General features: G+C 39.3%; 1 protein-coding gene across 3 annotated transcripts; it reads right to left on the minus strand.

Moving 5' to 3' along the window:
* Positions 1-471: 471 nt before the first annotated feature.
* Positions 472-13409, minus strand: LOC113574194 (ectodysplasin-A-like). 3 transcript variants are annotated; one of them, XM_035532236.1, is made up of 8 exons: positions 12963-13409; positions 5550-5637; positions 4034-4057; positions 2737-2904; positions 2580-2614; positions 2303-2354; positions 1986-2107; positions 472-1459 (listed from the first exon to the last, which is right to left on the minus strand). In XM_035532236.1, exons 1-8 carry the CDS (start codon positions 13269-13271, stop codon positions 1199-1201), a joined length of 1059 nt encoding a protein of 352 aa, XP_035388129.1. In that variant the 5' UTR covers positions 13272-13409; the 3' UTR covers positions 472-1198. The 3 variants fall into 3 exon arrangements, with proteins under 3 accessions (XP_035388129.1, XP_035388128.1, XP_026860745.2); XM_035532235.1 differs by having other exon boundaries at positions 1992-2116; XM_027004944.2 differs by having other exon boundaries at positions 1986-2116.
* Between the last annotated feature and the right edge of the window lie 187 nt (positions 13410-13596).

The following is a 13596-nucleotide window of genomic DNA, read 5'->3' on the forward strand; positions in this document are numbered from 1 at the left end:
GACAAAACCAAACATGTCGCAGTTTCAAAACAGTTTCAGTGATTCAGACGAACCCACAATAAGTCAAACTGAGAAGTGAACTGACATACCTCCCACATGTTAGACATCAATATGTCGTCGTCAAGTATGTTTGATGGCTGCAGCTGTGCAAACTACAGTATTAGATTGTTTTTTAATATCCTCAATTTGCTTTTCATGATACTAACATCTTGGATTAGCAGGAAACTTAAACATAATGACAACAAGATTACAGAAAATAGCAAATTAAAATGGTTTCCAAAGGGCCTTATGTGAAACATAGTTGCAGTTACTGTAAGGTAGGCTACTGCTGACAAAGATTCTTGCTGACTAATCTGAAACGGCGGAGCAGACTTTCACAGGAAATTTCCAAAATACACTGCAAATGAGGAACTTGTTTAATGCTTAAACAAACAAATAAACAAACCACAGCTCTCATGATATCTTCTTATATTCAAAACGGTATCAGTTCAGATCTCAGTGAGGTTTTCAGCCATGTGGTAGAATACCACTGGAAGAAAGTTTACAATATTCTCCATCAAATAATGTTCATTTATACAATAAACCAGGCGAGTTGTATAACAGCGGTCAGATATATGGAGCAGCCAAGGGTTTGTTTAAGCAAACAGGATTTGTTTGACCTTGTTTAGTCTTTGTGTCAGTCACTAGCTGTAAATTCAAATAATTTACCATTCAAAATAAAACATAAATATGAGATGGGGAAAACCCATGAGGAAATGTATCCATGTTTCATTTCATGACTAATCAGGAAATGCCTTTGAGTAGCTTGGCCAAGTTGACTAATAACATGTTCACTTGTACTCTACAAACTCTATAGCATCTTTATATTGATCTTTGTGATGCATTCTTGAGTTTCAAACCAGATGACAAAAACTACCATCCACAGTAAATAGATTACACGTTCATAAGTATTTATTGTATCTGAATCAATTTATAAAAAAACTTATTTTCTATTTTATGTACATATATACACACACACAGAGAAAACATTTTTTATGTACATCACGGAATGAATTACTTAAATTTAATCCATCTGTCATTTAGAACCCACTATCAGAAGCAGTACTACTAGTTAGAGTAAGAATTTTATTTTTAGTGCAAAAGAAAGTGAATGTAAAACACACATTGAGCATATTTACAGGCTGAAAATGTCCCGTGTTTAAGCGTGACCAGCAGAAGGTGCGTCCCCTAGCCTCACGCTGCCCAGGAAAGTGGCATGATCGCTCATGCTGATGAGCGAGTCCTCGTACACGATGCGGACAGAGATGCGCTGGTGGGCATGGAGCATGCTCACACCTCCTGTGTAGCACGTGTTGAACTTGCGTTGGCCCGTCTCGATGCTGCATGTGCAGCGCAGGAATGGCAGGCCATCCACCAGCACCTCATAGCTGGCAATGTCCGTGAAGTTGAGATAGTAAATCTGGTCAGCACCAAAAACACAGGGCACAGAGAACAGGATACTGTAACAGCGTTTTATTTTTCTCCTTTTTTTTGGGGGGGCTTTCACTTTCTTTGCCTATTTTTTTTAAATTTGTATTCATTTTTCTAGAGATGACAGTGTTTTAATATATACAAATGATTCATGTAAACAAAGTTTTATTATTCAGTTTTGTGGGCCTATTATGACACCATCAGCATTTTGATCAAAAGGCCACCCTTCTTCAGGGTTTGGGTTTTGCCAAATTGGGACACCCCTGAATGACCACCATTCATCAAGATTATGAAGCACACAGGTCCTGATTTAGCCTACTTCTCAGAACTGAAGAGCTGATTTAGAATCTGTTATTGCATTTAATATTTGACTATATGAATATAATAGGCCTTATGCTACATGTTATGTGTATCATTTTCCAGGAACTGGTCCATTTAAAACTAAAAAGGTAGCGGCTGTAAATCTCATGTTGGCGATGTGCATGCTGCAAGAAGGGGCCCAGGAGCGTACTCACTTCTACCTGACTATAGATGAAGTAGATGCCATCCATGAGCACCTCAAGCTGTCCGGAGCGAGAGTGCATCTTGAAAACTTTGTGGTGCACAGAGACCATTTTCCAGTTTTTCAGCACGCCCTCTGGAAGATCTCAGTGTGAGGAAAAGGTAGTTGCTCAATACCAGTCAGAGAACATTGCGGTTCCCCATATTTGGTGAAACAGCTATTACTTTTGAGTGTTCATTTATGTAAGGGAGCAATTAATCTGCATTATCTGTAGTATAGTTGGAAAGAGTTCAGCACATTTTGAGAAAATGTATGAAACATTACTCTTACCTTCTCTCACCAGTATTGTTGTCTCTTGGCCTTGCAAGTGGACCACAGCAGGCTGCAAATCACAAGACAGAATTATTTAAGGATTCTGAATAATTTTTAAAAGGCTGTATTTTCTGACAGTTGTGGGACTTTGGGCATTTATTTTAACCACATCCTTTATAACATGAAACAGGCAGTTCTGTATCGAAACCAATGAGGTGGCCTAGCTTACACATAGCAGTCAAGTTGTTACGCTCATGTTCATCATATTGCACCCATCTCCTGCTTAAATACATACCTGGAACTCCCTTGCCTTGGCTTTTTCAACAACAACTGAAGGAAAAAAAGCATTTACTTTAATTAACATAAAAAATAAGTATGCATTTTAATGTTTACAGGATAGTCCATCCTGTCAGGCTAAAATATAAACATACAAATTTTATGATTTTTTTTACCTGCTGGCCCTTGTGGCCCTGGAGGGCCCCTTGGTCCTGGGGGTCCAGGTGACCCTGCAGGGCCTAAACTATTGCTGCCAGGAATACCAGGAATTCCTGGAATACCAGGTGGCCCTTGTGGCCCTGGAGGGCCAGGAGGACCAGGTGCACCTGGTGATCTTTTTCTGCCTGTGAGAAGAAACATGGAGATATACAACAACATAATGGTTATTTGTGGACATAAGGGTCATATAATTGTTTTTGTCATCACTGATGTCATAATAAATTTAATCAACTTAGTAGTTAATTGGCTAACCATTCAGCATGCATTTGTCCATCTGAGGACATAAACTGAGGACAACCATCTGAGCACATGAATTGAGTCAGAACATATTTTACAAAGACTTATTTATTTATTTTTGCAAAGATTAAGGAATATTACTTTAATTCTTGTAAAGTAAATTGTTCTTGAAAAATACTTGGCTCCAAACACTTTTTAGACTGAATCTTAAAAATGTTCAAACATAATTGTTCACTAATTAAACAAAGTATTAAACAAAATATTAAATGCAAAACAAGTAGAAAATGGTCTAAGTGGAAATTGACTTTATACTATATAAAGTATTTAAATATAAAGTTAAACTGACCTACACCTAGTTGCCAGAAAGCTTGGATACTTTCTAACAGAAACTACTGGGTCAGCTGTGACCCTGAATGAGTTACAGAAAACAAGGGCTGGAATGTAAAACACTTCTCAATTATTAACAAGCACCAAACCATTGTACCAAAATGTTATAGGGAAATGGAAAAACACATCCTTACACCTAAAATATTTTATTATACCACCTACAACATGATACGCACACAAAGTTTTGTGGTTTGATGAGACTAAAGTGAAGTTTTTGGTAGTATGTTTGGTAAAAATGAAACAACAAACCACACAGGTTACACCATGGTGGTGGTGATGGTGGTGGTGGTATCACATTACAGGGGGTGGGGTTTTCTGCAGCAGGACTGGAAATTTGTTTATTTTTGTTGTTTATTTTTTTATTATGAAAAAATAAAAATTACACTACTATTCATAGCGCACACTACTATTCATAGTGGTGTAACATCTACAAATTACTTCACTTATTAAAAAGTCTTCTAGCGGTCATATCTTAGGTGATTGAACAAAGTACCGATAATTACCGATAATTCAATTTTCAGTTTTTAATGTCAGTGGTGATCTCTTAGACACAGCTCCAAGGCATTCTACTACAGTATCGCTATAATGGATTAAACTCCTATGAGAGTGGTGTGGGGGTGAATCAATTACCTTTTTTTCGCTTTCCATTCGATTCTGAAACAGAATATAAGATATATTAGAATATAAAAAAATTACTTTGTACCATTCAGTAAGGGAGTGAATGAAGCATACTTAAAGCATACAAATGTGCGATGTACACACAAATTTCTAAGAAAGATCTGGGCTTGAATTTTAATGACGTGGGTCAGCAGTGTTGGCCCAGGTAACACTGAACAATGCACTTACAGCTTGTAAGTGTGGCTTCCCGTACACCCCATACACATGTGCCTGAAGCATTAGCCGGCAAGGGAACTCAAGAGGTTAATTAGAGAGATATATTATCCTGCCAAAATCCTTTCCTACGAATTAGGCCCAGATGGGAAATGTAGATGAAAGTGGCAGGGTTGGGTGTATGTGTGTGTTGTCCAGAGAGGTGGGCATCACTACAATGCTTGCATGCTGAAAAAAATCCTTTAATGTGTACCATGTCATTAGACCCACAAAGGCCATTTAACCTTAAAATATTCACAGTTTGAGTTCCCCTTAAACATGTGGTCAGTGATTTTTTTTATTCTTCTCCCGGGATGCACCTTACTGGATGCGCCCACATGAATTTGTCCTAATGAGCAACCCTCTCTGAAATCTGGTACATGTTATGACTGCAAACGTCTAAAATACAGACAGCTTTGTGATCTGGAGCTGAGATTACAGAAAGCTTTGTCTGTATGGTGCGTGCAGAGCCTGGGAGCAATTATTGTTTAGAGAGTCCGAATTTTTACTGATTTACAGCAAAAGTCAGGCAAGGTAAAATTTTTTTCGCCTCCTTGCTCTTTAAACACAAGCGGTGCACTTTTATCAAGAGCTTCTTGTCACGCAATAGAATGTGGGAAATTTCACGTCATCCTGGCACACTGCAGCACTTGTTGCGAGACCATTTCTAGAGGGGATGTGAGCAATTATAACAGTGGATGAGCTCCACTGTGGATTTGCATGTATTCAAAGGACAAACATCAAAAGCACATAGCTGCATGGAACATATGGATCACTGACTGACATATTACAATGTGTTGGGAATCAACATTGATCTCAGAGCCAGTAAAATTTCATAGAGACTTTTTTTCTTTTTTTCCCCCTTTCTTAAGAAGGCAACCTGGCTAGTTTCAGCTATGACATGTAAGTTACAGTACACTGTAACAGTAAAGCCTGAGGAATTACTATGTAATCTGTTTATAACCTTTTATACTGTTTTGTGCAACTTCAGACTCATGTTTTGAAAATGTAAGCTGTGTGGAAAGTTGAAATAGTAGGCGCAATAGGTCTGCTGTAATCTCTGCATTATATGCCTACATACTGGAGAACATACAGAACTAGTGTTTAAGTGGACTACAGACTTTTGGTATGCTTGAAAGACAGAAACAAAAGAAAGAAATAAACAAAGACATTTCTGCCCCATATCAGTTATCTAAAACAGAAGAGTTGTGCTTTTAATGAGATTTTAAAATCTGAATATTTTTAACATTAAATTTAAATACTGTGAAAGCCTCACCTTTGGCTGCCCTTTTTGTTCTCCAGAGAGAGCTTGTCTTCTCTTCTCTTGGATGAGTAGAATCATGGTTTTGTATCTGGGTCTCTGCCTGTGAAGTGAGAACATAATGATTATTGGAGTTCTATATAGTTCTTCATGACATTCTCATGAAGTGTACAGGAACCATACTGAGATGATACTGTATTGGTATGAATATATTTTTGTTTCTTTTGTCATGATGACAAAAGAAGATGACTATATTTATATCACAACATAACACACAGTGTGGAATAGGTCATGCCTAAAATAATTAGTAGTGATTTAAGATTGCAACGTAATGACACCAGCTGCAGAATTATAACAATAGTTTGTTCACAAGAGTTGAAAATTGTAGAAACTATAACCATGGCCAGCAAAAAGGGTCAGACTCAAGGCTTAATCAACGTACTTTTATGTAGGTATCCCCTTTCTAGATGAGATTTAAAAATTAGGGTGGGATATTAATAATTTTCAAATTCAGATGAGACTATTCTCTAAGGGGAGCATAGTGATTGCGCAGCTCTGATGTCACTGCATGTGTGTGTGTGTGTGTGTGTGTGTGGGTGTGTGCGTGCGTGCGCACGTGTATTCATAACACTGCTTTTTGCAAACAATGGAGGGCCTCCTTGCAGTAAATCATGCCAGGCACAGAACATAGCACATAATTACATTTGGCTTTAGAACAAGCACACTTGAATGAAAGTAAAGCAGTGCTTTCACCTTGCTTCCCCCATAGAATCTGAGGCATTATATAAATGATGTCTTATGCAGTTCTGAGAGAAAAAAGTTTCCGAATCCTTTTCAATTGTCTGAATTTCTGGATATCTGTATGAATGGTTCCTAAAATGCGATTGATCATCTTCCAAGTCATAAGAATACAATAAAGACATTCCTATTTTATTAACATCATGTAGTATTTTACAATGCCATATCTTATTTTAACAAATAATTTAAGAAATCAAGGTCACTGATGTTAAAAGCACATGAAATTTGAGGAAAATGACCTCTTGGAAAAAAGTGTAGCTCAATCCAAATGTTCCAATCAGTTTACCTATATGTTTGACCTTGGCAATATATAACACACACATGCACACAAGTGTACACATCTGCATACAATTTTTTATACCCGCTCTTCACAACAATGTTGGATTTTTGTGCAATACTACCTGACCTGAAATTATTTCAGTGGATCTCAAAAATAATCTTTTGAGCAGCAAAGCCAGTTTGTATGAATTTGAAGAGTACAAGGACACGGACACAATACGGAAACGAGAACAAGTTATTTAATTGTCTAAATCATTGCTACCGTAACTCACCCTGTAACCCAAGATACTTTTGTCTCCTTTCCATCTTTCAGACACTCGCAGGAGCACAAATGCCTTGAATATCCCCTCTGAATACAAAAGGTGGAAATCTGTAACTCATCCAAGAAGTATATTCATTCTTGGTTTTTCTGGTTTCCGTCCTATTCAAACTGGCATGAATTACCTGATTTAAGAAAAAAGAGCAGTATCAAGGCTCTCATGTGGTGAGACCCTGTTCAGCCCTGTGAACAGGAAAGAGGTGTCTTTTTCCCCTGGGTGAATTGAGGACTGTTGGGCTGATAGCTGAACGGATGTCTCAGTGTGACACTGCAACCAGCCTAAAATTACCCATATTCATGACACTGAGCCCTCTTTTCATCCCGTTGCAGCGAACTGACACAAATGACAAAACAATTGCTATACAAGTGCATGCTGTTTATCTGCTTTACTTCCGCTTTAGATGCTATCAGGCTTTTGCTGGGCTCTGGAGGAAGCTGGCCGTTTTGAGACGGTGGGCGAGCCAAAGGCTGATGGGTTCGAATGGCACGGAGGAGCCTAAAAAAGGCAGGGTGATCCATGGTGTGTACACTGACCTGCGGCAGGAAAGCAGAACAAGTCGTCTAGACTTTGCAACATGACTCTATGGCCCCGTGTGCTCGTTTGGAGAACATCCACACCATATTTCACATGCCTTCTTCAAACATCACATAGCCCTGTGCATTTCAATGGAAGGTTTGCAGGTATCAGATAGCTGATCAGAGGGAAGATGTTATGCGTCTGGTCTGGAAAGAGAAGTCTCTCTAATAGCCAGAATGACTTGCATGGCCTGGCCACATTCGTATGGGAAAGGCCTCGGAGCATGAGTCTGATGGAAAACAGACTTCCATCGTTCATTGAGAAGACAGCACTTGGAAGAGTATCGTTCTAGAGGAGTCACACTCTTTGGGTCATGCCTCTAAACCAGGTTTAACTTCAAGGTATAGCTCATTGCTGTCAACTAGCATACACATTCTCCTTGGAGTGCTCCTGAGCCCCATGGGGCAGGAGGCAGACATGAATTATTGTGCAATATTACACAATTCAGATAATTTGGAGTGCGGCTCTCCACATCTGTGACTGATTTGTTCAAAGGATACCATTTGTTTGATGACATGTGCTGCATTCTGGTGTGTTCTATGCTGTGACATTCGAAAATGATGTTGAGAAGAAATAATTTCGGTGGATTAGATTTTCCCCACTCATTTTGTTCCCAGTGGGCATTATGTGTACCAAAGCACTTGTCCTCCTTTTGACAGCATTTGGCCTAAGTATCCAGCTAGTTTCTCTTCTTTTCACTTGGCCCTACAACCAAAGCTGGGCGTGGCCCACCACAATTTGGCCCCGTCTCCTCTGGCTGGGTCATTTTTGCTTTTTATGAAATGAAGCCGGATCGATGCTCTGCAGGAGGGGCTGCCCACCAGGGTGTTCTTCTGGCACCATCCACCCAGCTAGAGAACATCGGACAAGAGCTCTGGCCAGGAAGCATCTGGATGGGCACTCTGACCCTCATGAGTGCGAGATTCCAGGCTGATAAAGTGTTATATGGTTGGACGGCTCATCTGCGCTCGAGTTTCCAGATGTTCTCCCAGTCTGTTCACTGTTCGTTTGGCATGCAGGTGTTCCCACAGAATGAGACCAGGTGTTGGCACTGGGGTATCAAGTCAATGAAGTGTCAATGAACACTCTAACACATGGCTTTACAAACTGCTCTTGCAGCCAAATTTTAGAGCCTGTTTGTGGTGGGGAAAAAAAAAAAAACTTCTCTCTGCTGCACATAGTGTTTTTAAGAGCATTTGGAATAAATTACTTTCAGTATTAGACACATATTCACACTGTTAACACTGGATTCCTTGTTCCCTTGAAGAGCATTGCTTTTGGTACCTCAGTGGCCCTGATTAAAAGGTTGGTGACACTACGAGCTAGCAGGTGTTGGAATGTGAACAATTAGGGCATGCACATAAAAAAGAAACAATTAATTAGAGTGTTTTAAAATCTTCAAAGTGGAGCTGTCTGGCAGCCTGCGAGGGAGACACATCTACTTGGACCCACATGCTCCTGTTTCTTCAGCTATGTAAACTGTGGTATCTGTAATCACGATTGTTTAATGGAGACATCTGGGATGGACAGCACCACCATTAAATGTTTACAGCTGTATGAGTTTTTCAACTCACAAAGCATCACCATCTGGCTTAAATTCCACATCATATATATATATATATATATATATATATATATATATATATATATATTGTACATACACACACACACACACACACACACACACACACACACACACACACACACACACACACACACACACACACACACACACACACACACACAAACTATATGGAGTATTGGGACACACTTCTTAATCACTGCATTCAGGCGTTTCATTCAGTCCCATTGACACAGGTTGGAAATAAAGCACCTAGTCATACAGTCTTCCTTTACAAACATTTGTGAAAGAATGTTTCATTCTAAAGAGCTCTCTGAATTAAACTGAGTGGTATTATTGAAAAGTGGAAGCAATTAAGAACCACAGCAACTCAGCCAAAGTGGCAGACCACAAAAACCTCAGAGTGGGGTCGCTGAGGAACATAGTGCATAAAAGTCACCAATGCTCTGCTGACTCAATAAATGGGCATCAACATCAGCACAAAAACTGCATTGGGGGCTTCATGCTACGCATTTCCATGGCTAAGCATCTACATGCAAAACTTACATCACCAATCAACCAATCACAATTCCAAGCATTGGATGATGTAGTGTTAAAGCATGGCACCACTGAACGCTGGTGCAGAGGAAATGTGTTCTGTGGAGTGAAGAATCATGCTTCTCTATCTGGCAGTCTGATGGATGAGTCTGGGTTTGGCAAATGCCAGGAGAATGTTAGCTGCCTGACTGCATTGTGCTTACTGTAAAGTTTAGTGGAGGAGGCATAATACTACGGGGTTGTTTTACAGGGGTTGGCCTAGGCTGCTTAGTTCCAGGGATATCTTAATGTTTCAACATACTAAGACATTTTGGACAAATGGATGCTTCCAACTTTGTGAGAACAGTTTGGGGAAAGCCCTTTAATGTTCCAGCATGACTGTGCCCCAGTGTACAAAGCAAGGTCCATAAAAGCATGGTTGGGTTAGTTTGGTTTGGAAGAACTTAACTGGCCCACACAGAGCTCTAACCACAATCCCACTGAACAACTTGCGAATATATATATATATATATATATATATATATATATATATATATATATATATAGATAGATAGATAGATAGATAGATAGATAGATAGATAGAGAGAGAGAGAGAGAGAGAGAGAGAGAGGTTTTTGAGAACATTAATCAATTTGTTTTAGGATTTTGAAGAAAAAATAACTCCTATGCTCCAGTTAACTGGCTGACATTTCACAGACACTGTAGTTTCAAGTGTTACACTCTGAACAAGCTACATGTTTCAACCATGTTAAATTTAGTAGGCTGACAAGCTGACACTGCATGCATGGGCCAACATGAGAATTTCACTTGTGTTAGTTATAAGATATGCAGCTTGTCTGATCTACATTCATAACTGACTTTACATAAAGGGGAAAACTACCAGTACAGAAAAATATGTAAATAACTTTGAAAGATTTTATATAATTCCTAATATTGTTTATACTGAACTCATCAGTTTTGGAACTTCAGAAAGTACAACAACAATGTGCAGTGGTAAACATGAAAGAGCAATTGCACAATTACTAAACATTCTTCCTGGCACCTGCAGGTCTGAAAATGGAATACCACTGAAATGTCAAAGGGTTTTTAATGAAACCCAAAGCAAACAAATACTGTAGTATTCTGCTTTATATCACCATGCAGGACCATCCAAGTGATTGTGTTCTAGGCATGTTTAATCTACCCTTATCCTTCATCTTAAGCATCTGCTATTATCATTAGACAATGATGCAGTGTGCACGTGCACTTCATCAAAAGCTGAGAATGAACCATAAGTACAATGCTCTGCTCTGTTCTTTTGGGGCTGGGGGGTTCCATCGCTGTGGCGTGAACTGTCTAGGACCTAATGATTCATTCCATCTCGAGACCTTCAAAGCGTGATGCCGCAACTTCATAGCCACATATCAAATTTAGGTGGCACATGGCCAAGTTCCTGATGTTCAACTAAACCCCGCTAAATTTCCACAAACCAGTGCACCTGCTAGCAATTTGGCTAATGTTTTTCCACCTGCTACCTCATGGTCAACTGGTCCCCGACTCTTCCATATGGCATGCAGTACAGTTCATTGTGGATTCAAATATTTCCAATTTGGGACAACTACACAAACAGATGAAACAAGCCCTTGTAGACCCAGCCTAACATCTGCTCTGCAGCACCGCCAAAGCTCGGCTCTCTCTGTTCCATCTATTATGCATATTTGCTTTATCATGCTCCAGTTGTTAACATTCAAGTGAGACGGGTCTCCCCAAGTGCAATTTTCCCCTTTCTTCAGTACATGAAATTACTGTACAGGATTACTGTACACATGCAGCTCATGGTAAGCTGCAGTGGCAGAGTTACAGAGTCACAATTGGAGCATGCAGTTCAGCAAAGGGTTGGTAAAGTGAGAAAGTAGGTAGTGTCTAAGGTTACTGTGTCTACTTGGTGTATACAGTTAAAAAAAGATTAAAGATTAAAATATGACCATTAACAGTATGGTTACACAGTTGAATCAATTGCTTTGTGTACTGGATCATTACCATGCACCTAGTCAAGGTTACAGACAGCCTTTATGTTCCAGTGAGCTGTGTGCACATTCTGATAAAACACTATGCCAATTCATTCTTGTGAGTCTACTGATTTATTATGTTTCTTGTTTTGGTATTTAACATTGCAAAATACCTTTTTAAGCCTCTAGGTGAATCTGAAACCCATTCTACCCTTAATTTCCATTCAGACTGAGCTACCCCATGGATACTTGCTTGGGGAATATTCTTGTGACACTTCTGAGAATATTGCTACTGCAATGCCAGTTGCATCAGGAAAGTAATCCATCTACTGCATTGCATTGGAGGTTTCGATTCCCTCTTGCATTTTCATTCTCTCATCTGTTTGGGCTAGGACTATGGGTATCTTCAAACATGAAAGTTATCCACCTGTTTTAGGGCAAAGTCTAGGTCAAGCTCCACAGAACCGGCCGGTCTCAAACCAACTTTAAGTTTGGATTATATCAAATGTGAATTTTCCATCTTAATTTGGTATTCATTCTACAATTTACATCCCATTTCTAATTGTGCCATGGGCTTGGTTAGGAACAACTTATCCCAGTTTGACACAAATGCTGGCTTTAAAAGTATTTGACCCCCTCTGGTGGTTCCTAAAATTCACCAAGAAATTTGGTAGGCCATTTTGAATAAAACGTTTTGGCACGTTTAAATATGATTCATTTTATTAACATTGCATATAAGATAACAGGATATGAATAATAGTGTAATTAATATTCAGTACATTATTATATTATTTTTATTATTTATCATGTGAACCCATGAGGTTTCTCATAAAAGACTGACACCTGTGAAAGTAGCTTTTTTTTTCAAATAGTTTCAATGGCTTTTTGAATAAAAGCTATATTTTATGCAATGTTTAAATGTCTGTTTAAAGACTCTTATTGCATAAATTATGGCTTTTATTTTGGTGGAATGGCGTTTTACAACGTATCGTTTAGTTATTATAGGCTGAACATTATAAACTGCTGTTAAGTAGTAATACCAGTTAAAATTAAGCGTGTAGCGCTTTTCAAAGACCAGTTTTACAGATGTCACAGAGCCCAGACCCTAACTAGCAAAGCGCGGGCGACAGTAACAAGGATAGACTCCCCAATACGACGAGGAAGAAACTGACAGAAACCACGACTGAATCCATACTCTTCCTCTGAGGACAAACACTCTATTCTTATCTCAACACCACCAGTTGAAGCGTCAGTAGAGTCAATGCTACATAGCCAAGAGTACTAACTTTACATTGTTACAGAGAAACAATTTAGACAGTAAAGAGTTTGTGTCAAAAACTTTGCTTACATCAGAGCCGAAGAATACATCGTTGGCGCTTTCCTCTGGATCTGCGTGTTCAGTTGGTTTACTCTCATCTTCCGTACCGACGGTGAGCATCGGCTCTCTTTTCGTTTGCAAGAGCTCGCGTTTTACTTCAGACCGAAGATCAAGAAAGCATGATAGCGTGATTACATGTAACGAGAGCGAAACGATAAAGAATCCGAAGAAAAGCTTGCAGTTGTTACAGTTTTTCTTGCACGTGCAAGAGTAATGAAGTTGAGAACACTCGGCCTTGATGCCAGCAAACCTGCCCTCTAAACTTTCGCATGCCATCATGGTAAGAGGGAAAGACAGTGCTATCTTGGCATAATCAGTTCTATTGTAGGTGCTGATCCACTAGTATTCATTAGAGTAGCCTACTCGGTAGTACAATGCAAGGCGCGCACTGATAACGTGTATCCGTTATTCGGAAGGAGTAATGGCATCGCAGAACAATATTTGCGGTTAGGACTCTGTAGTTAAGGTGTTTGGGGTACGCCCACGGTATCCCTGATTGGCCAGTCCGCGGTCTGTGTCCTTTTTTGTAAACGGTTATATTAAAATAGGGGCGAGCTATGTTTTATTCCAATAATAAGCCTAATTCTGAACTTATAATTTATCG

Source organism: Electrophorus electricus, chromosome 12, assembly GCF_013358815.1.
Source record: "Electrophorus electricus isolate fEleEle1 chromosome 12, fEleEle1.pri, whole genome shotgun sequence".
NCBI classification, from domain to species: domain Eukaryota; kingdom Metazoa; phylum Chordata; class Actinopteri; order Gymnotiformes; family Gymnotidae; genus Electrophorus; species Electrophorus electricus.